At 39.2% G+C, this 26,192-nt stretch overlaps 2 protein-coding genes across 4 annotated transcripts in view; one reads left to right on the top strand and one right to left on the bottom strand.

Annotated features, from left to right (window-relative positions):
• Positions 1 to 1,345: 1,345 nt before the first annotated feature.
• Positions 1,346 to 15,234, bottom strand: NUDT21 (nudix hydrolase 21). The gene is made up of 7 exons (XM_065898761.1): positions 14,963 to 15,234; positions 11,810 to 12,010; positions 10,538 to 10,601; positions 8,099 to 8,188; positions 3,676 to 3,751; positions 2,907 to 3,021; positions 1,346 to 1,628 (listed from the first exon to the last, which is right to left on the bottom strand). The coding sequence occupies exons 1-7, from the start codon at positions 15,076 to 15,078 to the stop codon at positions 1,607 to 1,609; spliced, it is 684 nt and encodes a 227-aa protein (XP_065754833.1). The 5' UTR covers positions 15,079 to 15,234; the 3' UTR covers positions 1,346 to 1,606.
• A 146-nt stretch (positions 15,235 to 15,380) lies between these two features.
• The window catches only part of OGFOD1 (2-oxoglutarate and iron dependent oxygenase domain containing 1), a 33,546-nt gene continuing 22,734 nt past the window's right edge, over positions 15,381 to 26,192 (top strand). Inside the window, exons 1-4 of one of the 3 annotated variants that reach the window (XM_065898569.1) lie at positions 15,381 to 15,643; positions 17,396 to 17,541; positions 21,574 to 21,620; positions 24,546 to 24,646. In XM_065898569.1, the coding sequence (XP_065754641.1) occupies positions 15,490 to 15,643; positions 17,396 to 17,541; positions 21,574 to 21,620; positions 24,546 to 24,646 (448 nt within the window). In that variant the 5' untranslated portion in view covers positions 15,381 to 15,489. The remainder of the gene's footprint in view (positions 15,644 to 17,395; positions 17,542 to 21,573; positions 21,621 to 24,545; positions 24,647 to 26,192) is intronic. The other 2 variants (XM_065898570.1, XM_065898571.1) reach the window with 2 other exon arrangements.

Below are 26,192 nucleotides of genomic sequence, written 5' to 3'. Positions count from 1 at the left end.
AAACAAGTGAATGTAAACCAGAAGGGCAACTGTTACACTTGAAGGAGGATGACTGTCCACAAAATTAGGGGCTTTTTCAAAGGAGATCTCTGGTCATTTTTGGTCCTGGAGACCGGTGCTCACCTACTACTAAGCATGGGCACAGTTATAGTCACTATTAGATATGTAATTGTGTGAAGATCTGACAGGACCTCAACTAAATAAACTTGAATGTTTATAAACATAATTGCTCAACTGCTCTTGGTCTGATGTGCTCAAGTCTAAATAGGGAATAATGTATGATGTATCTTTCACATCACCCAATATTCAGGAGAACAGCCTTGTGGTCAGTACCATAAAGACGTACAACTAACCAAAAGGTCATTTCTATCTATTAAAAACATTAACTGTGTCAATCTCTTTTCTTTAAGTAGCTGCATCTTACAAGATTTCCTCTACATTAAACCTACAGTCAATCATCTGTAATAAGGTATACACAATATACCATTAAGCAATAACACGACCAGCAAACTCTTTTGCCTTAAGATTTATTTTTTAATTCCCTCAAATTTGATCCTAATTTAGCAGTGTTTTTAAAAGATTTTTTAATTTGGTATTTTTCTCTTAGGCTGACAAAATCTAATTCTGATTCAGATCATTCCAAAATATTTTTGAAAAGGCTTTGTGTCACTTGTTAAAACCAAATTTTCATCTCTTTCACTGTAACTTCACGTCAATTGAAATAACTGAGTTTACAATCCAAGAGTTCAAAACGTAACAGACCCACTTTTAGAAACTTCTTTCACCTTCACAGATCACCATTTTACCACGGTTGTAAGAATAACTAAGATACATAAATTCCAACAGCACAAATGTTGGAATTTGTGCATTATGGGGGAGGGTCCTAATGAGCGCTGGATCTCTCTCTTTTTATACCAATGCCCAAAACTTTCCCCAGCCTAGTCAATTTTAATAGTTTCCCGTCTGTTTAATTAGGATCTGTTGTTTGTGAAGTAAGATCTAGTGATACTGGTATAAAATGTACTAGTCAGTAATACACTGGCAGTTCTGCTGTAATACAACTCATTAAGCGTGTAAAACTGGTACAGGAGTTGCACCTTGGACTCACTCAAGCAAATCTAGCTCCCAAAAGTAACAGAAGATCCTCATCACAAAGATCTGCAACACGGTTTTGGAGTATACCCCCAAGAATGGTATCAGAGCAAGGGTCCCACAAACTTTATTGACCTAAACCTGCCATTGTCTCTTAACATTCACCTACCTAGTGGGGGAAAAGCAATCCTTGCCTGTAAGAATTTTACAAGTTTAATGTGAAATTAAAAAACAAAACAACAACAAAAAAACAAATAGAAAGAAGTACACTTTCTTTAATGTTGTACAAAAAAGTATGAGTAGAACCAAAAGTAAATTAAACATTATCACATTTGTTTATACCACAATCACATTTTTCATATTAACTTTACCATTCAAACAACAGAAAGTAGGTGGTAATTTAGGGACTGGGGAAGAGATAGAACGAAAAAACCTTTTCTAGCATGTTTACTCTACACTGTGTATAGCTGTGCTCACAGAGACGGCTTCCCTTATTTCTCTGCTGCGCAGGAATTCAGTTGTATATAAAATTGAACCTGAATTTTAAAAAGAACAATATCTTTATTAAAAACAGTATTATTTACATAGTTTCTACCTTAGTTGATAAAGAAATTTATTTGGACATTTCAACCCTCCCTTGACATTTTGGGCATTTTCTACACAGAGACACCCTTTTCTTCCACCTGTCACATCTTACACATTAAATAACTGTATCACTGAATACTCACAATTTAAAAAACTTTTAAGAGTGTAAATTTGATTAATTATCCACTTTCCTTGAGGGAAGGAAAAGTTATTATACCTCATTGTATTCTGACCACTCAGCACAATTCCTGTTACCTGATAAGTAGTGTTTAAAAAATGAATAATATGACTCTTCTTTCATATCCCATACTTCACCGTGTAACCCATCAGCAGACCAAAGCAGAGGAGCAAAAGAGAAAGTCTGATTTCTGTGCCAAAATAGAAAGACCAATTTCATACTAAACAAGCTTTCATAGAAGGCCAAAATCACTACTGAAATTTTTTTTAAACTAACAATTATTAAGCACTTACCAGGTGCCTGGCATTATTCTAAGCACTTTATATGTATTATTTCATTTAGTCCTAACAATTCTATGAAGCTGGGACTACCATCCGCATTTACAGATAAAGAAACAGGTATAATAATTTGTCAAAGGTCACACTGCCAGAAGGCTATGAAGATGGAATTCAAATCCATGTAGAATCCATATTATTAACCACTATGTTATTCTGATTGACTCAAGGACCTCAACCAGTACAAGTCAATTTAAAAAACAAAACAACACACATTTCTCATCACTCCATCTGCCTTAAAAAAAAAAAAAATCAAATTCCATGTAAAAATTCAGGACTTAATCCCACATGCCCCAACTTGGGCCTGAATAGATTTCCAAATGGAAAGAGAATATGTATTATACCTAGAGATTCAATTCTCCACATTTTTATATACATAACTCCCATCATATTTATTATCCTCATATTTATTATACATTGCTGACTACTATTTTACCATCTCTTCTTTGAATGAAGACTTCAAATTTAACTGTAGAGAATATCAGATTTGGGGAAGAACAGATGCACAAACACCAGAATGTCATGCTGCAACTTAGGGTCTGAGGACACAGTCATATTTAATTTTTGGCTTAATCTGCACAAGACCTAAGGATCCATCTTCTGTCTTAGTTTCCTTGAAGACCAAAATTTATGAACTGTTCCTCCTCAAGTGGCTTGGATTATTTTAAATCTGGCAGTTTAGACTAATCAACCACAAAACATCCAACTTTCCATACCTGCTCAAAAGCTGGGGGAGACTAGAAATGATGGGTCCATATCCAGGTGCATTGTCATACAGTTCAAAAAGTGGTGCAGCTACCAGCTTGTAATTTTTAGGGACTGCAAACAAGGCTAAAATAAGATAAAACAGTATTCATTTTCTATATTTTCTTATATAATCATTGCTTCTACTTCGCTAGTAAAGTATAACCAATTTTACATTTGAGAAACTTTTGAGGAAAAAGTTAACCCTCATTAACACACTTTGGTTGTGTCTTTTAAGCAAAGTTCATAGTCACAGCTTTGAAACTGACTCTCCAAAGAGATCTATGCTGTTAACAACCACGAGCACCTTATGAGTGCTGGCCCTGGGAGAAGGGGGAGAAGACCCCTGAGCTTCTAATTCATTTTGTATTCCATTTTAAAAGTAACAAAAAATGGAGTAATTATTTGTTAATATGCACAACAGAGCTAAAGACTATATTAAAAAAATCAATTCATCTGTCTCCTAAAATTTTCAGTTTATCACAATGTGAAAATCAATACAAACAGCTAAACAGTTATTAATATTATAATCTGGTATTTTAGGCTCTAGTTACTTACTTTTCCCTGTAACATGACTGGCAGATCCAAGAAAAACTAGGTAAATCTAAAAATGGTATGTGCTTTTAGTTTAATGATAAATCCCCAAATTCAAGGAACTTGGGAAAAACACAAATAGAAGTATCCTTGAAATTACACTGCAAAAGTTTTTAGATGGCTGCCTTCAAAAACAAAATAACTTACCCTTCTCTTGAAGCTGAACCAAAAACAACTTCTTATGTTCCTTAGGTTTTGTAATATGTGCAGGAATATATGGATACTAAAATAACAAGAAAATAATTTGTAGTTGCCAAGACATCCCTGATACCTCCCATGCCTCCACTGACCAACTTCTCCTGTTTCAGACATTAAGCTCAAGTATCAGCCCCCTGAGACCAAGGTACTCATAATCCCAACAAAATATTAACATGTACACCATGGCTTCATTTATTTCTTACATGTTTACTCCCCAATATACTGTAAACTGCTTGGAGAAGAAGAATCCTTTCTAGTCTTCCCTTTACCAGGATCTGGTACCTAACAGATGTACTAATAAATAAATGCTTTAATAAATATAAAATATCAAGTAGTAAACCATTCAACTGTTCAAGACAATTAAATATGTACACATAGGATTTATTGCTTGAGAAGTTTAAACACAATGAAGTCTGATATTAATGTTTTTAATAAAAGTTGTCTTTTAAAAATATATCACTAAGTTAAATTTTCTAGAATCTTGATGTGGACATGTTTACTATATTAAAAGTTTAAATACAGCCCGTGAGGTATTTAACAGGACATTCCTCCCCACAACAACCACACACGTATATGGGACACATGCTGCAGGAACACCAGGTGAGCTGTCTTTGTCAGCTGGACAAAGTCAAATTGCTTGTGAAAAATGAGAAAATATTTTGAAGAATTTAAAGGGGTGAAGCGAATCAGAGAGAGAAGGTTGCTACCTAAGAAAGAAGAATTTTACAAGTCTAAGATAGAGACTTCTTTTTGTTCTGTGTGCGTATAATGAAAACCTCTCCTACATCTCCCCATAATACATTCAGAAAAATCTACTTTTCTTTTAGAGTATTTGAGGGCAGGGGAATTAACAAGTGCTGAAAATAGGCGTAATGGGAAAGGAGGATAAAAACAGTGGCTGCCAAAAGGAGGTATTTTCACCCCCATTTTATGTAAGGAACTTGTGCAGAGAGGCTAAGTATCTTTCCCATGATGATACAGCTAAGCAGCAATGCCAGGATTCAATTGAATCTATCCAACTCTCATCTAACTATAAAAGCCTATGTTATTTCCCACTATGCTGTCCCAATGGCACCCAACCAGTACTCTGGCTAGAATAATTATGTACCAGAGCCATCCCTAGGGTATAATGAATCAAGACAGTTATCCTAGACTTTGGAGGTACCCTACACAATCATGAAAACCAGGCACATTGGCAGCAACAGAGACAAAGAAGTGAGAAGAGCCTGAACAGCACAGTGAGACCTGTGGTTCACATACAACAGAAGTTCCCAAACCATGGCCAAACCAGTGACCACCATTACCCCAGTTTTCTTCTACTCGAGGCTATATGTTCCTTTTTGTTTAAGCCTTTCTTTTCCATTCCTCATCTTGGTGTTTAAGCCAACTGCACTTTATACAAAAAGACCAGGGACATGGTGTGATGCTCTTTTCCCACTGACACCTAACCAATACCCTAAATTTACTAAATAAATACAAAGTCCTTATGTCATATCTTGTACTAACAGAGCCAAGCTTAGGGTTCAGTGAATTAAGAGAACTGTCCTAGAACCGTGGTAGGGGAGGTGAATGAGGGTATTCAGAAAAGTAGCCTGGAAAATGTTGGTATTATTACTGAGCATTTGCCAGTTAGATCAAGGAATGTTCAAGAAACCAAACAAAGTTTATAATAATTGTTCTATTTATCTTTGGACCAGAAACTTCACTATTTCCAGAAGAAATTATACTTTCCTAACGCCAAGACAATTCTCAGGTAGTGAGCACGAGCACCAGCTTCCACAGCACCTTCTCTTCCTATCCTGCAGCTACACCAGAGTCAGAAGACAACAAACACAACAGTCCTCTGCTTGGCTAATATTCTGTGCAATTCTTGACCTGGAACATCTCATCATGCAAAGAAGTTATCAAAGGCATAGAGCCTTGTCAGAAGAATTCAGGATCCAACTTACTAAGGCTCCCATTAGTCAAAAGATAGGAAAATTTGAGCATTAGTAACATTAGCAGTCATTATAATGGATTAAAACACATCAAATATATTAAAACCCTTTAGGTCAAACGACACTTTAAAAGGTCAACAAAAGAGATGCTTTTTGTGCTTCTCATCGGTTTCTCATCCCACCTCAAATTTCAGGGAGGCTGTGCTTTAAAGTGTCAAAAAGCTCCCTTGCTTGCTTCCAACATCCCACTCTTGCTTTTCAGCCTCAAAGCATTTCCAAAGCCCTGGAAATTCTCTCAACCAGTGGTAGGTCTCAAGATGAAAGGGCAAGGGAGTTATTACAACCCTCATCCAATGGGAGATGGAAGTCCCTGACCTTCCATCCTTCTAACAGACAATTCTGAGGTGCATCCCTCATGGTCCTTAGCAGGATCAATCCAGTTACCCACAGGTGTAATAAGATCAATTATGTACCCTTTTTTTAAAACAAAAAAAACAAAAACTGCTGCTTCTGGTCTCCCTTTCCCTGCACTCTGCTGCTTCCTGGGATCACATCCCAAACAAACTACCTGCACCCAAGTCTTTGTCTTACTCTCTTTTTGAACAAAGTCATGACTTTGGAGGATGCTAAGAAATTAACTCATTCTTCTGAACACCGGTAAGTAGAGGAAAAGAAGCATCTGTTTCTTCCTACACAAACTATACCTCAGGGTAACAAATAATTGGTAAGTTTTTCTTTACATAAGGAACACAAGTCCTGATTAATTAGTAGATCTAGGAAACTATTACCCATGAGCTACTAACATTATGAAAAGAAACAACCAGACATTAGAAAATTCCTGATGGAAGTAAACAATACCACCTGTGGTAGCCAGGCTCCAAGATCACCCTCAATGATTCCTGTCTCATGGTATCTCCTCCCACAATGTACTATGTTGGTCTGTGTGACCAATAGCATACAGCAGAAGTGATGGTATGTCACTGCAAAGATTAGGTTATAACAGACTGGGATGCCAGCTGTCTTACTAGGAGTTGCCCTATGGAGATGCTCTCACAACAACTGAGGGAGGCCTTCGGTCAGCAGCCAACAAGGAACTGAAGCCTTCAGTTCAACAGCCCAGGAGGAAATGAGAGGTATGCTAACAAATACATGTGTGAGCTTGGGATCAGATAATTCAGCCTCAGTCCAGCCTTCAGATAATGCAATCCCGGCCAAGAACTTGACCATAACTTAGCTGGGTGACAGAACCACCCAGCTAAGCAGCTCCCAGATGCCTTACCCTGAGAAACTAAGATAATAAATGTCTGTTGTTTTAGGCTGCTAAGTTCTGGGAAAACACGTATACAGCAATAGATAAATAATATACCACCTATGACAAGCCTTGTACCCCCTTCGCAAAAAAACTGAACCCAAATCCAGTCTCGTGATCTAACTAAGCAATTTATATAGGACACGGAGGAGAAAGCTATGTGTTCAATAATAACAGGGGAATGCAATCAGCAATGAAAACACTAAGGACTTTAAATGGCCTGTCTCCATTAACAAATAAATTACAAGGAGAAAAAGAAAGACAGGGAGCCAACCTACAAAAGAAAAAGAGACTTAAGAGACTATCCTAGGGACTTCCCTGGTGGTGCAGTGGTTAACAATCCACCTGCCAATGCAGGGAACACAGGTTCAAACCCTGGTCCAGGAAGATCCCACATGCCACAGAGCAACTAAGCCCGTGCGCCACAACTACTGAAGCCGGTACACCCTAGAGCCCGTGAGCCACAACTACCGCGTGCTGCAACTACTGAAGCCCACGCACCTAGAGCCCATGCTCCGCAACAAGAGAAGCGACCGCAATGAGAAGCCCACGCACCACAATGAAGACCCAACGCAGCCAAAATAAATAAATAAATTTTAAAAAAGAGACTATCCTAATTCAAACAAATTATAAAAATAAAATTTGAAACTATCAGGGATATTTGAACAGTGACTACACATTTAATGATATTATGAAATTATTTATTTTTAGTATGATAATGGTAGCACTGTGGTTATGTTTTTAAAAAGATCCTTACTTTTTAGAGATGCACAATAAAATATTTACAACTGAAATTATATCTAGGATTTGCTTCAAAATAACCCAAGATGAGGGCAGCAGGAATGGAGCAGTCAGAGGAAGGATAGGGTTGGTGAAGTTTGACCGTGAGTTGCTAACTGCTGAGGGTGGATGATAGGTAATGAGGTTTGTTTACTTTTACTATTCTATTTTTGTATATGTTTGAAATTTTCCTTTAAAAGAAAAAAATGCTTGGCTTTTAAAATTTAAATTAAGTAGGGAAGAAAGGAAATTTCAAGTCAAATTCTACTATGATCTTTTTAAATGGCTGGAATTAAATCAGCTTCCTACTTCCCCAAATGCCCAGCAAATGTAACTGAAAACTAACCTGAGGAGGTTCAAAATTTGGTCTCCACCAGTTACCAATGCAGTCATCAATAACCCAGTCTTGCAGGACTCCATCTTGACGACCCAGTATCTGTCAAAAAGAAATGATAGAGCCAGTAAACAACTAAATATACATAGCCATGAATATCCTTCTTCAGTGAAGAAAACATCTTTGGCAGCACTCCTAATGGAGACTAATGGCTAATATGCCTCCCACATGGATTTCCTTTCTATAATTTGTTTATTATTTATTATGTGTCACTCTGCCCAAGACACACTATTAGTTCAAAATTAGCAGTCTAGCATCAACATAACCATGGAGGACCAACACATCTGTTCTATGCCCTTGCTATGCATGGAAAACCAAAGGTGATCAATTACCTACACCAGCCAACGGCATACAATAGTTTTTTCTAGAATCAACTGTAGCTTTTGTAAATCACCCATCTAACCAACCTATAGAAATAAGTGTGCAATATTCACAATTTTCATTTCTATAAATATGTATAACATAAGATTAAGGTTATTTTAATCAAAGCTATATTCTATATATTTTAATTGGTCAAAAATTCGTAATGAGAAAGAACAGTTCCCTGTCCCACTTCACCATTCCCACTGGCTATAACTTTCAACTCTTAGCTGTTTTCCCCCAATATTTGCCTCTATTTTTAAAAGCATTTTCTTATTTTTAAATAGACAGTTTATCTCAGTTTTACATTTACAGAAAAGTTGAAAAGATGGTACAGAGACTTCCCATATATCCCATACCCAGTTTTCCCTACTTTTAACATCTTACATAGTATAGCACATTTGCCACAACTGATGAACCAATACTGATACCTCCTTATTAACTGAAGTCTGTATTTTAATCAGATGACCTTAGTTTTTACCCAATGTCCTTTTTTCAGTTTCCAGAATCCCATCTAGGATATCACATTATATTTGCATTTCTCCTCAGGCTCCTCTAGACTGTGACAGTTTCTCAAACTTTCCTTATTTTTTAGAACCTTGACAGTTGTGAGGAGTACTAGTTAGGTATTTTGTAGAATGTCCCTCCATTAAACTGGTAGAAGTCTGTAAGTCTCCCTATTCAGGATGTAAACTTTCATGTATTCTCCCTACCTCCTCAACTTTTTCATTCTTTAGTGTTTTCTGATTCAATCTCTATAGAGAATTAATCAGCAGCCAGTATTTGCCTAAATGTACACAGTGGGGAAGACGATCTAGGTATATAAATAATCCTATACAGACTGCCAGTCAATTCAGTTTTCAGTCCATGCATGCCCCCTCTTTCACTGGCACTAGGCACCCCCAATTCCTTGGCCTTTCTGGTGTTCTACAGTGCTGGGTCCTGGACTTGCCCTTCTGCTGGGCTGAGGTTCTGGCTAAGTCAATTATGATTTGCTCATCTGCTTTCTAGCTTCTAACAGTTTTTTCTTGCTGCTATCTCATTTTGCACTCCCTCAATCCTACTGGATTTTTACCTTTCTAAAACCCCTTTACTACTTGTCGGTAGAGTTCTGAGAAAAAGCTGAGGTAAGCAGGTAGGTTCAACCTACCATATGTAAATGAAAGTCCAAACACAGCACAATATTTAAGAGTTGTAATGCATTTAAAAAATACAAAAAAGACAAACCAATAGGTCAAAGTGGTAGAATTACAGGTGATTTTAGCTTTTTCTCTCCTACTTTCTGTATTTGCCAAACCTGTTGTACAGAATATGTATTAGTTTTGTAACTAAGGGGGTGGGGGGACTGCATGCTAAAAAATAAAAATATTTAATAATGAAAACAGCTTACAATCTCAAAAACCTCCAGCATCTATACGCATTTGGCCCCAAGTCTTTAGAGACAGACATTAGAACAACTTCTAAGAAGTAGCACAACTTGGGCAAAGCCTAAAAGATATGGGCAAAAATGAAAACAGGTATATAACAGGAATCATTCCCTTGTCAAAATTCTATTGACACCTATTCTGGAATAGAACTACCTGCATTCAAATCTCCAGCTTCACGACACACTAGTTGTATAACATCAAGCAAGTTACTTGAACTCTCTGTGCTCTAATTTCCTTATCGGTAAAACAGGATTAATAATAGTACCCACTTCCTAGTGCTGTTATGATGAGTAAAGGAATTATCGCATGTAAAGCACTTAAAGTGCTTAGCAGTCAGTACTCAGTAAATGTTGCTTCATTAACCATTATTGCTGTATATACAATATCAATGTAAAATAACGTTAAGATAAAGTAAGTATAAGTTCAACTTGCAGAAAATAAACATTGCACTAAGATTCTCAGGTTTAAGTTTTATTTATTGAAAACTAAATAGTTAAAATAAACTCATCCCTTTCAAGACATAAAAAAACCTGATTATGCATTAAGTTGATGGTATTTAAATGAGCATTAATGAAACTGTCAAAGTGGTTAAGTAGAAAAATACCTCTGTCATTAAGCGTTTTAGTCCTTCAACTTCATCTTCTCCTGGGTTAAGCTCACCACCAGGTCTGTATAAAGGTTAAGAATTTCAGCTTTCAACTTAATACAATTTGGGGATAACAGGAAAAACACAATAATAATTATTTCTATCAAGTAACTGCATAACACATTTCAGTATCACACGATAAGGCAATCAAAGCAAACTAATGTCAAATGGAGGGGGAGAATGTGCTAGAAAACTGAATTCATAATGTTAAGTCGCCTGACTAACAGTACACAAACCCTAGTTTTAAATAAACAAAACAGGTACCACTACATAAACATCACATAATTGCTGGAAACCAGTCCATCCCACTCTTTTCTCTCTGGACGTTATCTGGTGATAATGGAGTCGAGAAACGCCCAGAAAGCAGTGGACCCACATTCTCTAGATCTTAAGAATGGGGCATTTTTCAAAATTTCCAAACTAGGTATTTGAGAACTCTCTTTTTGGTACAGTCTGGTCAAATAGTTGTGGACTAAACACGTATTGAGAGATTTATGAGCTTAAATGAGAAAACTAAACAATTATCTATAAAAATGTAACCCATTTTAAGAATAGGAAACACTATTCATCCTAAGCAGGAAATAATATCAATTGTTCTTAGTGATGCTACAAAGACACCTAGAAATTGAACTCAGACTCATTTGTTTCATAGGGCTCCTATCAAGCTCAGTCACTAACATCGACAATACACAGCAACATGCAGATTTGTACTTAGGCAATAAATGAGCACTGCACTGGAGAAAAAAATGCTTTTGAGTTTCTCTTTCTTTTTTTTTTTTTTTTTTTTTTTTTATTAATTAATTTATTTATTTTGGCTGCATTGGGTCTTCGTTGCTGTGCACGGACTTTCTCTAGTTGTGGCGAGCGGGGGCTAGTCTTCATTGTGGTGCGCGATCTTCTCATTGCGGTGGCTTCTCTTATTGCGGAGCATGGGCTCTAGGTGCGTGGGCTTCAGTAGTTGTGGCGCGGGTGCTCAGTAGTTGTGGCACACGGGCTTTGTTGCTCTGAGGCATGTGGGATCTTCCCGGACCAGGGATTGAACCCGTGTCCCCTGCGTTAGCAGGCGGATTCTTAACCACTGTGCCACCAGGGAAGTCCTGAGTTTCTCTTTCTAAAGACTTCATTAACAGCAGTGTTTGTTGAGATAAATGACTAAAAGCTAAAATTGTATTCCAAAGCTGCAGAGAACAGCAATCCTATTAAAAGTTGTTAATTTCCAATGACACTTACAGTTTAAAGAAAGTTGTTCCCAGCTGTAGCAGTAACACATGGGGTAGCCGGTGCTCATGGACAATCAAAACCCCTTCTACAGTCCTCCTCATGCCAATTTTATCAAATTCCTCCCTCATGCGCTGAAATCTGGCTGCAACGGAGCTGTCCTTCTCATAGAGGGGCTCTTTTGTACCAAAAGTGTAATTGGTTAGAGGGTACCTGTGATCCAAAGACAAACATCAGAGAACTGTAGAACATAACTTAGCAGGACAGATACCAATCACATATAAGGAAACCATGGTAAAAAGTTTATATATTACACTCAGAGACAATAGGATATGTCCAAAGTTAAACAACTAGTTAATAAAACAGTGGAGACTAGAATCTAGCTCTTTGGACTCTAAGGCCAGAGTTTTCATTAGAACAAGCTGCTACTTCATACTTGAACTTTCAAGCACAGATGACAGTACCCTTAAAGCCCTTAAATGCTTAGAGGAGTGGCTATCTGAATAACTGGTAATCCTCTGGCTTTAGATCATGGATGCTACACTAACACTGCCAGCCTGGCTAATGCGCCCTTGGGTTCCTCTACTAATCTAATCATAAATTCTATTACTTATGGGCGCTAATGGTTAATCTCTCTTTTTCTACAAGCTGAGTCACCACTTTCCATCATCTCCCCAGTTATTTTCTATTTCTCCCAGTCAACAATCTTCAGACTTTTCTCATACCTTTCTTCTTCAGATGAACTTTTCTTTCCCTTCTAAGCCTTTTAGCCTTCTGCATTTATTCTATTCAGTATCCCTATTTTTCCTTTCCCCTCATTTGAATCTTTTGCCCACTAGATGTAATCTGAATATTCTCTCCTCCTTTATCAAGAGTTCAAAATATGACTTATATTGAAGACAGTTTTCTTCTTGCCTAGTAAGATTTTTTCCTTAAAGATAGTTTAAAAACTCATATTTATATTTCATCACAGGTACTACCTTGTAACCCCTCGATCATAAGACTTACAAGAAGCCTTTGGTTATAAGCCTTTGAGCAAGAATGCTTTGGCCACACCTGTCTGTCCCCAATGCATTTAGTCTACCAAAACACCCTGCATTAGAAATCAACAACAGCATAACTAATCCACTTAGTTATTCTTGAAAGGGGAACAAATCAAGGTTGCCAAAACTTAAAAAATTACTTTAATCCCAGAAGCCAAATTCTAGGCATAAGTGAAGCAGCTCTAAAATAACTAAAATGAACTATTTCCAAGATGCTTTAAAGATTTTAAGAATTTCCCCAGTAGACTCAGTGCTAAATCTAACATCTTCATCACTAGCAGCAGCAATCCCACACAGCACTGTGTGCCCTGCAACTAAAAAGAAAATGCTTTATACATATTAACATTTAGTTCTCACAACCTGAGTTAGAAAGAATTAAGGACAGCTATAACACATCTCTACTGTAAAAGCCAGCTCTCCCATCACGAGATGCCATCAAGATGAAATATAAGAATTTTCAGCTGTGAAATGAGAGTGCCAGCCCAGATACATCTATAGTATTCCCATCATACTGTGAGCTTTGTAAAGCGGGGACTGCACCTTACTTCCTCACCCCTGTATACCCAGCATTATTCCCAGTGCCGACTACAAAGTAAGCATTCATGCAATATCTCATACAATACTTCCTAATAAAATATATTGGAGGAGAGAGAACTTGTTTTCAATTCAGACCATTACTCACCCACGTGAACTGAGTTCACAACACAATCATTTCTGAATACTGTGTTTATATAGGAGAGGAAAAGTACTGCAATCCATTAACCCATAACTTTAATGGAGCAAAAATTAAAACATTTTCACCGTTAGTTCCATATAATGGCTTGATGCAAATTGATCCAATAATCAAGGTAAATCAAGGGAAAATTGTGAGTCCTAGTTGTAATTACCAGTGAAAGTAATCCAGAAGCTGTGCTTTCACATTTTTTAGAAAAACATTTAGCCTTTCCCATTTCATGGGAATATTACGAGGATTTTTCTAAAGACATCATAGGAAATTAAAATGCTATTATGTTAGTGTAATAGCTAAAGATATTAACTTGTATAATATCTACTAGTTCCAGATTTCATAAACCCAACATTTTTATTACCTAAATTTCCAGTACCTGTTTTGTCAATTAAAACAACAATAACCATCTTTTCAATTTCAAATCGCTTTTGAGGAAAGAAAGTTCATTTATTTGAATATAAAATAGAGAAACACCTAAAGTGTCCTACTGAAACACCAGTATCAGTAAATCCTTGCACCCTTTAAATACTGACCAGCATAAACTGGCCGTTTTCTTCCATGAGAGTCAGCACCACGGTGCCTCACAAACTTTCAGAGGTGATTAAAAAAAAAAAAAAAGCACACATAATTTCTTGAGCAAGACACAGCCCGAATGTCAATTCCCTGTCACAGCGAGGTTACTTTTGAGAGCGGCTTCGAAATGCAATGGCTTGAAGAGCTTAAACAGAAAGATGCTGAAAATAAACGCAGCCCGCAATGGGATCTCTGGAGCTTCATTGTGGTCCTCGCCACGGTCTGAAAGCCCAACCACAATGAAAGCCGCAGCCCCCTCCCAAGATGGGCCCTCCTGGGCGCTTGGATCCTGTCGCTGCGGCAGGGAAGACACGTGAATGCATAGGGGGAAGCCAGATAGCCCTCAGCAGACGAATAAAATGTGTATTCAGGAGCTGAAACGCAATAAAGCAACAGAGGAAAAAAACTAAACTTGCGCATTATAGCTAGATCTCGAAATCTATTAGAGCAAAGCGAAAACTGCAAAATCGATGCTACGTTATACCACTCGTGCCAAATAAAAACACAATACGATACCATACACGCGATGCTGAAGGATAAACATCACGGTTTGCGGCCGCTTATCTCCGGAGAGGTGAGGAAAGAATGAGTTCACAGCAAAGGGGGTTTTCCTACAATGACTGAATGCAGGGACATGGGAACAAGCTATCTTTCCAGAAAAGGGAAAACCCTCTCAACTAGGACTCTAGCCCCGTGGTGCTGGAGGTCGAAGAAGCGGAATCCCCCGAGGGCGCGCCAGAAGGAGGGAACTGGAGTCTTTAGGGGCGCTCACGACGAAGGGGATGCCGACAGGACAGCGCGCGAGGGCCAGGCCGCACTTACAGGTTGATGGTGCGCTCCAGAGTGAGGGGCTTGGTCTGTTGGATGTACTTGTTGCCGAACTGGTTGACCCCGCGGGGCCAGCCGGTCTGCGAGCGATTGGGCGGCACCACGGACATGCTGGCGAGCTCGGGCACTAGCGGCGAGCGGAAAAGGAGTGGCAGGGAGACGTTCCCTGTGCGGGCAGCCGTTATCTGCGACCCACTCAGCAACCGCCGCCCGCCATTAACAAGAAAGCGCCCGAGGAGGCGTACGTACGCCGGAAGTGCAGCCAGAGCCTCTGGCGGCAGGAAGTAGAGAGGCGGTGGCCTGCCCGACCGAGCAACATCGATCCAATCGCTGCTGGGATGGCCACAATATCTGGAGCTCCCATTGGTAAGTCGGGTATGGGGTCCGCCTCCCTTTACTTGGGTACTTCCTATTAGATAGCGGTGGAGAAACACGGGAAATGAGGCATTCTGGGAATTGCAGTCTCCGTAGGAAAAGAGCCGCTAGGTTAGCGTGACGTGGGTCTTGCAGCTTGCGAGGAGATGAGTGGTAAGCGGCCTGCTGAGCCCGTCCCGGGCCGGGCTGGGAAAAAGGGAAAGAAGGAGGTGATGGCGAAGTTTTCGGATGCTGTCACGGAGGAAACCTTGAAAAAGCAGGTGGCTGAGGCCTGGAGTCGCAGGACGCCGTTCCGCCACGGTAAGCGGGTGCTGTGAGGGGGGAGGCGCAGCGCCGGGTCGGGGGCCTCTGAAAACGTCCTGGCACTCTAGCCGATTCCTGAGCAGCGAGGCCACAGGGGAAGAGGCTCTTGGAGAGAGCGTGACTTTGCCACCTCCGACTCTCCTGCCTGGCCTGCTGTCCCTTTTCCAAGTTCAGTTTGGATTTAGAAACCTAGAAGAGGAAGAAATGAAGGCCAGGGAGTTTCGGAAAGTACAGGGCATGCAAGTTCATGGAAATTCTGGAATTAGAGGTGAGGTAGAATCTTCTTCACTGATTGTGGGTCGTTGGGCAATGGGTTCAGCTCCTTACTATGTAAAGTAGGATAACTAATAGTATTTCCCTCGGAAAGATGTTGAGTGTGATTAATAAGCTAATGTATGTATGCATCAATACATATTTTTCTGAGTAAGGACCAGTAAACATTTGGACACATAGTCGAGGGCTTTTGCGGTTTTCCTCCGAAGGTAACGCTCGTTTGTCCCATGATAGCGTAGCCAGAGCATTTGTTGGGAGCTGCCAGATAGCAGGCACCTGAGCTTACTCAGTTTTGCCGGCCTGTAGTTCAACAACGTGACCCATGAAGGTAAACGTGGTTTTGACCAAAGGAAGGAACCTTCATCAAATGATTCCAGCCTCAGCTTCAAATATCACCTTATAGGATAAGAACTCTGCTTAATGCATCATGCTTTCCCTTCTAAAGTTTGCCATGATTTTTGTTTCAGTGGTTGAGTGCTTTAAGAGATGAGTCCTTGGTGTCCCGGATGCACATAGAAAGTGGTAGCTTAGTGTTTGGACTGTAAGCTCTGGACACTCAGGGACTTTTCAGTTTCCTTATGTGTGGGATGGAGATAGTGATGACGTCTACCTTAGAACTGTTGAGAAGATTAAGTGAGATAATGCATGTTAAAGCACCACAGTGCCTGGCAACTGGTGGGAGGTGGTGGTGGTTTGTATTAGAGGGGTACATAATCTGTCCCACCAGAAGCAGTGGGTAAAACGTTGAGGTAAAACTCAAAGAGTTAGAGGAGGTTATGCCTGACCTGATTTTTTTTTTTTTTAAGAAGTATGTATTTTATAACTTCCTCTAGCAGTAACTTAGGCAAAGAAAAAGGGTTGAAGAAAAATTGGCTACCAGTATTGTTATTCTCATTTTTAATTTGCTACTCTCATTTGAAGTTTGGGGGGAAATGAATTAAGACTGTACAATACATTCAGTTGAATAAGTAATCGTTGAACTAAAAAACCCCAAAAAGAGCAGAAATCTTAATTTAGTGACATCGTTTGTACTCATCTTAAGGACTAATATTTTTAAGCACAATACCTTTAAAAAGTAGTATTAAGTGGAGGAAAAAAAAAAAGGAAGAGCCTATAATTCTTCCCCCAAATCTTAAATTTTAGGTACTAGATTTCTGAAAATTCACGACCATCCCTTTTGTATTCTCTCTACTGTGCTGCTCACAGGTCAAAAATACAAAAGGGGGCTTCCCTGGTGGCGCAGTGGTTGAGAGTCCGCCTGCCGATGCAGGGGACACGGGTACGTGCCCCGGTCCGGGAAGGTCCCACATGCCGTGGAGCGGCTAGGCCCGTGAGCCATGGCTGCTGAGCCTACGCGTCCGGAGCCTGTGCTCCACAACAGGAGAGGCCACAATAGTGAGAGGCCCGTGTACCGCAAAAAAATATATATATATATACAAAAGGGAAAAGTCACAGATAATGCTTTCCTCCCCACAGAAGCCATTGTCATGGACATGGACCCCTTTCTTCACTGTGTGATCCCAAACTTCATCCAAAGTGAAAACTTCTTGGAAGGACTTCAGAAGGAACTTTTGAACTTGGACTTCCATGAAAAGTATAATGATTTATATAAGTTCCAGCAGGTATTTATGGCCCTTTCACATTAGCTTTTCCACTTCAGAAATTCATTTTCTATAAAATCATTGAATACCTTTAGACTTGAGGTTTTAGTTTGGGTTTGCCATTGAGGGTCCTTGCCTTGATGTTGTTAAAAGCATTCATTTATTTAACATAAGCTGAGTGTTAACTATGTGTTTGGTGCTTTAATTATTATATGGAAGTCTTTGCCAGTTCCTACCCTGAAAGCCTTTAAAATCTAAAATAATAGAGGTGATAGTGATGGTGAAAGATAGTCAGAAAATACAGTAAGCCGGTAAGTAAATACATTATAAACAAAAAGGATAAGTACATTTTGGGGAGTGGTATAATGAAGAGAGTAGTACGTTGGAAGGTAATAACCATTTAAATTTTTGAGTTCATGTCTTTGTTTTAGGTGGCTTTCTGTATTGCAGTATGTCCTGCAGAGAGTTAGATCTAGTCTTTTTAAATCGGTGGACAGTTGAATTTGGCAGAAAAGACTGTTTCAAAATCAAGGCTGGTTTTCCTACTCTTAGGAGACAGGCCCAGTCTAGGTATAAAAACATATAGGTCATTGTTTTCCCCAGTTTGTGGGGGATATCTTTTAGTACATGGCGTACATCACTCTTAGAAATCATTATAGAACCTCAAGGACATCAGCCTTTAAAATCACAAAAAATAAAATAAAAGTGAAGATTAAGAACTATTTTGTTTTCTTTCCATTTCCCACTGATTTCTTTTTATCTGGGATAAAAGAGTAACAAATTTCTCTGTTTTGCATTTATTCTTTTACACTAGAGCTGGTTGTGTTCCCTGGTCTGTCTGTCTTTGGGCCTTATACATATGATTGAATTAACCAAGTTAGGTTAAATACACAAATGACGTTACTGTTAATAATTCAGAAAATCTAATGAAAAATAACTTTTATCCATAGTAAAGTTGTAAGATTTTAATTAACCTATAGGTTAATTAAAAACCATGGTTGTCTGCCTTTGTAATTACATCAGCTTTGATAACACTAGGCCTCTTCTGTTGATTTGGGTCTATATGCATCTGATTACTGAAATTGAGAAATCAAAGTGGTTTTTACTTAATGCAATTTGGTAGATGAAAATACTTCTAATTGTGAAGTCGGTGAGAGGCAAAATAATAGAAAGGACCCCGGGTAATGAGAGGAAAAAGAAGCAGCCATTACTTTAGATCCCCATGGGTGCTTGGTGAAACTCTGCTGTGAATAATTTTTACTATGCTCACTTGGGGACTGAACTTCTTCATCCTAAGATAGTAAATATAAAACCTGCTTTCAGTCTCCTGTCCCATAAAACTTCACTTATATCCCGTTTTCTTTGCTTGTGTTGTGAATTGACTTGATAATTGGGTCTGTAACAACTTCCAGTCGTCCTAACCAAGTTTGTCATTAGGAGTAGCCTGATACTCTGTATTTTAAAGCATTACTGAGTGCATGCTTTATGCCATGCTAAGTGCTTTATATTTATTAAATCCTTATAATGATAAATTACTGGTTCCTGTTTCACAGATAAAGAAACTACATCAGGTTTTCCTTCTTTTCTGGATCATTCCCTTCAACATACCAAAAAGAAAAGAAAGAAAGAAAGCTGTTAGTTCTCCTTCTCTTAAGGAAAAAAATGCTGTTGACCTAACTTTCCCCTTCAGCTATCACCCCATTCCTCTGCTCGCCTTGACATTAGCATTCCTTCTGAGTTGTGTATAGTGTCTCAAATTCCTCTTCTGTTCTCTGTTAAGCCCACTTTATTAGGCTTTCACCTGTTACACACCACTGAAACTGTACTTGTTAAGGTCACTCACAACTTCCACATTAGTAAATCCAGTCATCAGTCTTCAGGCCTGGTTTTACTTGACTCTCGGCAACATTTGACCTACTTTGTTTCTCCTCCTTCCTAGAGACTCTCCCCCGACCCCCCCCCCCTTACTTTCAGGAAACCATCCTCTCTCTTCATTTTCCTTCTACCTCACAGGTGAGTCCTTCTTAGTTCCCTTCGGTAGGTTTTCCTTTTGTACCTGGCTTCTTAATGACAGAGTACTCTAGGGCTTAGCCTTCGGATCACTTCCAAACAGATTGCAGAGAGTCTCATGGCTTTGCCTCTACTCTAGGATATTTATGAAGTGTCTCACACTTACCAAAATTAAACGCCTGATCTTCTCCCGCTAAATCTGCTCCACCTGCAGTTTTCCCCATCTCAGTTCACGACGATCTTTCCAGTGGCTGAGGTTATCCTTGATTCCTCTCTCATACCTCATCTCCAGTCCATTGGGAAATCCTGTGGGCTCTACCTTCAGAATATATTCAGAAAAGCCCACTTCTTTCCACTTCCACTGCCAACACCTGATCCAAGCCATCTTTTTCTCTCACCAGGATTATCCTCTTAGCATATTAACCAGTCTCCTTGCTTCCACCCTTGCCCACCTACAGCCATTGTGTTCTTTTAAAATGTTAATGGAGGGACTTCCCTGGTGCCACAGTGGTTAAGAATCCACCTGTCAATGCAGAGGACTCAGGTTCAATCCCTGGTCCAGGAAGATCCCACATGCCGTGGAGCAACTAAGCCCATGTGCCACAACTACTGAGCCTGAGCTCTAGAGCCCACAAGCCACAACTGCTGAGCAGCATGCTGCAACTACTGAAGTCCACGTGCCTAGAGCCCATGCTCCGCAAAAAGAGAAGCCACCGCAATGAGAAGCCCGCGCACCACAATGAAGAGTAGCTCCCGCTCGCCACAGCTAGAGAAAGCCCGTGTGCAGCAATGAAGACCCAATGCAGCCAAAAATAAAAATTATTAAAGTAAAAAAAAAAAAAGAAATGTTAATGGACCCAAGAGAATTGAAAACATTTGTTCACATAAAAGCTCGTACATAGATGTTTATAGCAGCATTATCTATAATAGCCAAAAAGTAGAAACACCCAACGTCTGTCAACTAATGAATGGATAGACCAAATGTGGTGCGTCTATACAATGGAATATTATTCAACCAGAAGAAGGAATGAAGTACTAAGTACTGCTGCAACATGGATGAACCTTGAAAGCATACTCAGTGAAAGAAGCTAGACACAGAAGGCCACATATAGTGTGATTCCTTTTATATGTAATGACCAGCAAAACATATAGAGACAGAGTAGATTAGTGGTTGCCAGGAGCTGGGGGGAGGGAGGGTGGGATAGGGAGTGACTGCCTGATAGGTACAGGGTTTCTTTTTAGTGTGATGAAAATATTCTGGGATTAGTGGTGATAGTTGCACAGCAGGTGAGTATGCTAAAAATCCACTGAATACACACTTTCAGGTGGTTAAAATAGTAAATTTTATGTGAATTTTATCTCAGTTTTTAAAAATTAAATGGGATCATATTATTCCTTTGCCCCAAATCTCCAAAGGTTCTCATTTCTCTGAGTAAAAGCCAGAGTGGTTCTAAGGCTCCCATTGCATCTTTGGCCCCTTCTCCTGCTGCTCTCCCCCAAATCGCTGTTGCAGCTGCACAGCCTCCTGCAGTTTCTTGAACAGGCCAGGCATTCTTCACACTCAGGACCTTGAATCCACTTTGCTGAGATATTCCCTTGGTACACCTCCCAACCTCCTTCAAGCCTTTGCTTCACCTCAGTGAAGTCTAACCTGGCTACCAAATTTATAATTGTAAACCTTTCCCCACTCTCAGCACTTCTGGTCCCTCGTACTCTGCTTTATTTTCCCTCGACATTTGTCACCTTTTTTTATACTGATAATCGACTTTTTATGTTTGTTGTCCCTCTCCGTCAAGAATATAAGTCCCACTGTAATAACTATGTAAGTATTTGTTGAATGAATAAGGCACAGAGAGGCTAGGTAACTTGCCTGAGTCACAGAGCTGCCAAATGGAGGGGCCATACCTGAAACCCAGGGAGTTTGGCTTCAGAGTCCAGGCTCTTAATGACAATGCTTTAGTGCCAGGGTGTTCCCTAAACTAGTCTCCTCTGTGTGTCTGATTTATGAAGGAAATCCTTTTTTTTCTTTTTTTCATGATCAAGTCTGATGATCTGAAGAAGAGAAGAGAGCCTCACATCTGTGCTTTAAGGTAAACAAGCGCTCATATTTGTTGGGTGTATAATATGTGCCAGACAGAGGAGTAAGTGTTTTAAATGTTATGTCATACAACCTTTGCTGGCGTTATTGTCCCCTTTTGTAGAGGAGGAAACAGACGCTGAGAAATTAAGTAACTTCTTCAAAGTTAACTAGGTAAAAATTGAGGGAACTAAGAGATAAACCTAAGTCTGTCTGATTCCAGCGCCCAAGTTCTCAATGATAAAATGTTCAACCGTTAGTAATCAAGGAAACAAATTGACGCTGGAGATACCATCTTTCACATGTTAGTTTGCAAGTATTTAAAACAAAAACTCCAGTGTTGACAGAGGAGTAGGTACCTTTATACAGTGCCGCAATCTTGAAGATGGTTTTGAAAGGTGTATCAAAACCCTTAAAATGATGCTTATCTTTTTGTAGTGTAATTCCACTTATAAGAATTTATCCTGAGAAAATAATTAAGGGTGTGCTCAAAAATTCTATACAAGATTGTTTATTTTGATGGTGTTTCTAACAGTGAAAAATCACAAATTAAATGCCCACCCATCAAGATTTATATAGCTACTGGTACAAAACAAAGTGAAAAACTATACAATCGTTGAATATGATGTGACTTTTTTTTTTTTTTTGGCTGCGTTGGGTCTTTGTTGCAGTGCGCAGGCTTCTCATTGCGGTGGCTTCTCTTGTTGTGGAGCACGGGCTCTAGGCACACGGGCTTCAGTAATTGTGGCTTGCAGGCTCAGTAGTTGTGGCGCACAGGCTTTGTTGCTCAGCGCCATGTGGGATCTTCCCAGACCAGGGGTTGAACCTGTGTTTCCTGTATTGGCAGGTGGATTCTTAACCACTGTGCCACCAGGGAAGTCCCAATGTGTGTGACTTTTAACACATGAGTATGGTAAAGTTATTTCATCATTCTAAGGTACTTTTTGTGTGTGTATTTTAACCTCTCTGAGACTCAGTGTCTCACACAATTATTGTTGTATCCATTTTTTGAAGTGATGTATAAAATGATGATACTTCTTGCAGGCAAAGGCATATTAGGCTAGATGAAATGAACTTATCAAGAGAAAAGTTAAAATAGCACACATGGTGGATCCCATATGGAAAAAGAGACGTATATTTGGATACCTACGTATGTACAAAGGAAAAGACTTGGAAGGATGGAATGTTTAAATCTGGCTAGTAGGACTACAGGTTTTTTAAAGTTTCTTTTTACTTATAATAGGTTTTTTTCCTAGTTTTGCTACAGTAAGCCCATGTTACTTTGTAATAGCTGTCTGTTTTTCATCTATACAGTATGTTATATTTTCTCATTCTTTTTTTCTCTGCAATATTTCCATAAATGGTAGCAGTCTGCAGAGTTTATTTCTTCTAAATCCTGAAGTATTGCTCACGTGTTAACTGTAACTCATAATGTTTCATATTTATTTTAGACCTTTTTTCCCCCTAGACCATGCTTTAAAGCACTATCTCATTAGTTCATACCACACCTCTGGTAAGTATTTCTTTCCTATGGGACTGAGTTACATTCTGTATTCAACACATAACAGCCAGATGGTATGAGAGATGGAATTCCTTGGTCTTTACCGAAAGGTGATCTCTTTATTTCGCAGTTGGGTTCTGTGATTTCTCTCATGAATACAATTAACAAATGAGAATGATGGCAGAAAATAACCCTGTCGTGACACTTGCATAGGGTAACTAGAGAAAGAGCTTTCTATGGAATAAATTTGTGGAAGCTGATGTTACCAGTAACAGAGGGAGTGAAGGCTTTGATAATACTAGTTACATAAAACATCAAGATTCAAAATTTTGCAAAAATGTTGACCACCTACATTACCTGAAGCCTGGTTTAGCAGTTTGCTATGCTGACCTATTATGTCTAATTTGCAACTCTGCCTATAAAAGTTACATGGTACTTTTGTTTGGACTAACCAAGCACAATATTTTATGGAATTTTTTGGATTGGGTAGCATACAGTGTAAAAAGATATTTGGTAATAAAATTTCAGGGCATCAACCTGGAGACTTGGTATCTAGTTATTAACAGTACAATTGCATTTTATGGGGATTTCAGTGATGTACATTTGGACTAGAATGATCCAAAAGATACTGTCTCTTCATGTGCAAAATTTGAACTAACATAAACCCTTTAAAAATGTTTTTCCAGTTTTATTGAGATATAATTGACATAAAAATGTTAATTCATCAAAGTTAACATAATTTCAAAGTTGACTGCCAACTGAGTAAGTTTTAAATTGTGTTAGAGTTCTATACAGAGCCACTTTAGCTGGTAAATGGAAATGTTCAACCATCTTTGTTTTTTTGGTATCCTGTTAATATCAGAACTTCTGTGAAAGAGTTTATTATTACACAATTAGCATAATAGTCACCATTATTTTAATCTACAACAGTGTCACCCACCCAAGTGTTCATTAAACAACAGTGCTAGTATTGGTGCTGAAAAACAGCTCTACAAATCAGTGACTGCGGGCTGGAACATTGGTATTCCTATGACAAAGGCCAGATCACTGTCATGATAAGGCAATACTATAAATTTAAGAGTAAGAAAAATAAGATGAGGGACTTCCCTAGCGGTCCAGTGGTTAGGACTCTGCGCTTCTGCTGCAGGGGGCACTGGTTCGATCCCTGGTTGGGGAACCAAGATCCCGCATGCCACATGGCGCAGCCAAAAAAAAGAAAAGAAAAGAAAACAGTAGAGCAAAAATATATTGCAGTAGAGAGATTTACATTTATTTCTCTGGGACTGTTACTCCTAAACTTTGCAAGTTTAAAGTGAGGAACATTCTCAAGAATAGATCTTAAATAAACCAAAACCTCCAGGAAAAAATAGTTGTGGCATAGATCCAAGTGGAGCCCACATTATGGTGTAACAAGTTATCTTTTGTTTACATTTCTAGGAATATTCTGTTTGAACATTTCCGGGCTTGGCTTTCAGACATTTCAAAGATTGACCTGGAATCAACCATTGACATGTCCTGTGCTAAATATGAATTCTCAGGTAAGAAAGATTAAAATCTTGCTGTCACTAAGATTTAAAGGCTTTAACTAAATGATGATGGGAAGACAGTTGTCAGTGTTCTAAAATCCTAGACTTCGTGTCACTGCATAGTATGAGGATCTTCTTGATGAGTACAGTCTGACCCAGCTCATGTATAGAAATGCCCATCTTATTGGAAGGTGTAAGGCAGTGGTTCTCTTTGGGACTATGAACATATTGTAACCAAGCAAGGGCTTGTGTGCCCGAGGCACACAAAGCCAAACTCTTGACAGCGGTGTTTGTAGCAAAATAAGGACGCCAAGCAAGGAGAATGGGCAGCTCACGCTCAAAAAATGTGAACTCCCCAGTTCAGGGAAGGGTCTTTAAAGACAGGGGAGAGGGTTTTTGGATGCATGATCAGCTTGTGAACTTTCTTCTGATTGGTTGGTGGTGAGGGAACAGAATGATGTTTCAGGAATCTCAATTACTGACCTTCTGGTTCCAGCCAGAAGTCTGGGGTCTGTGTGCTTGTGGTCAGCACATAATTGCCATCCTCCACCTGGGTGGTGAGGGGGTTTCTTAGTTTCTGCAGAACAACTCAAAAATATGCATCAGATTCTTACCTCTCTCCCTTCAGGAGGAACTAGGAGTCCTGTGACTCTCGTTTCCTAATCATTAACTGCTTGAGCCTGCTCTTTGTAACCTGGGGGAGGCCCGGGACACTGAAGTCTTTTTTTCTATAAACAAGAAACAAGGGACACAGAGGGGCTTTTGTGCCCAGGAAGGCCTTGCAGGGTCCTGCTTGGTTTCAGTATTTTCAGAAAAAGGCCAATAATGCACATACACACCAACTTTGCATACGGTATCAGGAAATTCAGAGGTGATGGTGTAAACTACTCTTCAACTTCCCAGGAAATACATATTTCCCTCAATGTCTTTTTTTTCTTTTGAAGGTAATGAGTGAATATATTTTTAAAGAAAAAACATCAAACAATATAATACAGTGTAATCCACAATAGTCCCCTTCACCTTCTCCTTGTCCCTCTTTCTCTTCAGATGTGTCCACTGTCAATAGTTTGGGGTGCATCCTTGTTACCTTTCTGAGCATATAAATGTCCTTTTGATAATATGTTTGGTTTTCATCTGGAAGGAAAAGTGTTTTGTGTTGTTTTACTAAATAAAATTCGGCTTTGGGTTTACTCTCCCACATTGTCCTAGGGAAGTACAAATTGGTAACAGCATTTTGAGAATAACTTAGACACATGAAGAGTCATATCATATGCCCTTTTTTAAACTTTTTTTTTTAATTTGAAGTAATTTCAAACTGACAGACAAGTGGCAAGCACAGTACATTAAATACGTTTTTTCCATTTTACCTGACAGTAGGTTGCCCTTAGGATGCTCCGTGACCCCTGAGTATTTCAGTAACTCCTACAACAAGGACACTTCTGCTATGTGACAGTAAGAAGCCATCAAAATCAATAACTATGATTTATACATTATTCCCATCTAATCTGCAGGCTCCATTCAGATTCTATGATTTGGTACTTTATAGCAAAGGGATCTG

Source organism: Phocoena phocoena, chromosome 20 (genome assembly GCF_963924675.1).
Source record: "Phocoena phocoena chromosome 20, mPhoPho1.1, whole genome shotgun sequence".
NCBI lineage: Eukaryota > Metazoa > Chordata > Mammalia > Artiodactyla > Phocoenidae > Phocoena > Phocoena phocoena.
This window is presented reverse-complemented; position numbering and strand designations above follow the sequence as displayed.